Below are 1,893 nucleotides of genomic sequence, written 5' to 3'. Positions count from 1 at the left end.
CGCTCTTCCTGCTTGCGGGAATGTGCTCGCTTCTCTGACGCCATCGGCACAGAGATGAGGAATTTAGCAGCCCCGAGTTGGGCTCTCTGCAGGCCCGTATCTTTACTCCTTCCCAGGCAGTTCTCCTGGAAAGAGCTGTGGTACCTTGGGTTTGTCTTCATTTCACGTAGTTTAAAAACACCTTGATTATAGGGACTTCCCTGGTGGCACAGTGGTTAAGAATCTGCCTGGCAATGCAGGGGACATGGGTTTGAGCCCTGGTCTGGGAAGGTCCCATATGCTGGGGAGCAGCTAAGCCCGTGCGCTACAACTACTGAGCCCGTGTGCTGCAACTACTGAAGCACATGCACCTAGAGTCCGTGCTCTGTAACAAGAGAAGCCATTGCAATGAGAAGCCCGTGCACCGCAACGAAGAATAGCCCCTGCTTGCCGCAACTAGAGAAAGCCTATGTGCAGCAACGAAGACTCAGTTGCCGCCAAAAATAAATAAAATAAATAAATTTAAAAAAAAAAGCCCGTGTGCAGCAACGAAGACCCAACGCAGCCAAAAATAAATAAGTAAATAAGTTAAAATAAAAATTAAGAAAAAATAAAATGACACCTTATCATATTGAGTTTTTCCATAAAACTATCTGACACCTGTGGACCCCCATGGTGTTTTGGGGACACGGATGGTAACCTGAAGGACGAGTGTTTGTCTAGATAAGAGGTCAGCAAGCTTTTCTGTAAAGGACCAGAAGTAACTGTTTTCATCTTGAGGCTACACGGTCTGAGTCACATCTGCTCAGCTCCGTTGCCACGGAAGCAGCAGAGATGGTGCACGGATGAGGGGATATGGCAGTGGGCAGTGACCCTTGTTTGTGTTTACAGGGTGGGTGGCTGCCTGGATTTGGCCCATGGGCCAGTTCTGCTTACCCCAGGACAGAGGACAGAAGTGGGACTAATCAGTGCTCTTACACTCAAGTCAATCAGGTGGCAGGGTCCTTTGAGGGTCCAGTTTTAACAGACTTCCCCCACAGAGCTAGTGGATGCCTGAATCAACATCTGGGGAGTAAAGGAGGCCAGGAGTTTAACCTAGTTATGTGGGCCGTTTGTTTTGTGTTTGGGAAGAGACGGAGACCAGTGACAACCAGGCTGGAATGAAGGGGATGAAACACATCAGGAAGCTGCAGTGGGAAATGGAAACATAAAGTAGTGGCCTGGAAAGTGGAGCGCCAGACGGGGGTTTGGACAGGATGCTGACTCGGAGGGAGATGGGCAGGTCAGACACTAAATCCATTCGAGGCCACAAGACACGTGCTGCCATTTGCTGCCTTGGGGAAGCTGTGCAGCCACGCAGAGAAGGTGGGGTTCAGACAGTGCTCTCGTGGGGGCAGTGGAGGTGGCCCTTTTGCACGTCTGCGGGCCTGCCTGTGCCCCTCACCTGCCCTCTGTCTTTCCCAAGTCCAAGCATCGCCTTGCAGCCTGGCTGGTGATAGCAAGGTCTCAGTATCAGGGGCTGCATAGCCAGCTGTGGGGCGCATCCAGGTTCAGTGAATGGGAACGTGCCCTTGAGTTACTGTAGTTTTGGGTTTCTGTTTTCTTAGGTTGGCCAGATGGAAAATAAAATCTGCAACTTGTAAATTTTCTCTGAACCTTCACAGCTTTCCTCCCTAAGATGAAGGGGGGTTATTTTTATAGATAATCATTATCTTTGTGTACTTTTGCTATTCTCAGTAGCATTACATAGTCTCAGAAGTAGCTATTTAAGTATAGTCAGTCACTTGCAATCCCTCAGGTACAGAATTTAGCAGGAGCCTAGCCAGCGCATGTTTGCACCTCCGGTAATTTCCCCTCTTTCTCTCCTCAGCTTCTGGAGATCAGACCGCCCATGTCTGGAGGTATGCGGTTCAG

The 1,893-nt window shown here is 49.7% G+C and overlaps 1 protein-coding gene across 1 annotated transcript in view; it reads left to right on the top strand.

Moving 5' to 3' along the window:
• WDR37 (WD repeat domain 37) overlaps window positions 1-1,893 on the top strand; it is a 45,417-nt gene that overhangs the window by 17,356 nt on the left and 26,168 nt on the right. Inside the window, exon 8 of the mRNA XM_007445657.1 lies at window positions 1,850-1,886. Coding sequence (XP_007445719.1) covers window positions 1,850-1,886 — 37 coding nt within the window. The remainder of the gene's footprint in view (window positions 1-1,849; window positions 1,887-1,893) is intronic.

The sequence above is a fragment of the Lipotes vexillifer genome, unplaced genomic scaffold (genome assembly GCF_000442215.2).
Source record: "Lipotes vexillifer unplaced genomic scaffold, Lipotes_vexillifer_v1.1 scaffold646, whole genome shotgun sequence".
Classification (NCBI taxonomy): Eukaryota; Metazoa; Chordata; class Mammalia; order Artiodactyla; family Lipotidae; genus Lipotes; species Lipotes vexillifer.
Note: the sequence above shows the minus strand (reverse complement) of the source record. Positions and strands in the feature narration are given on the sequence as shown.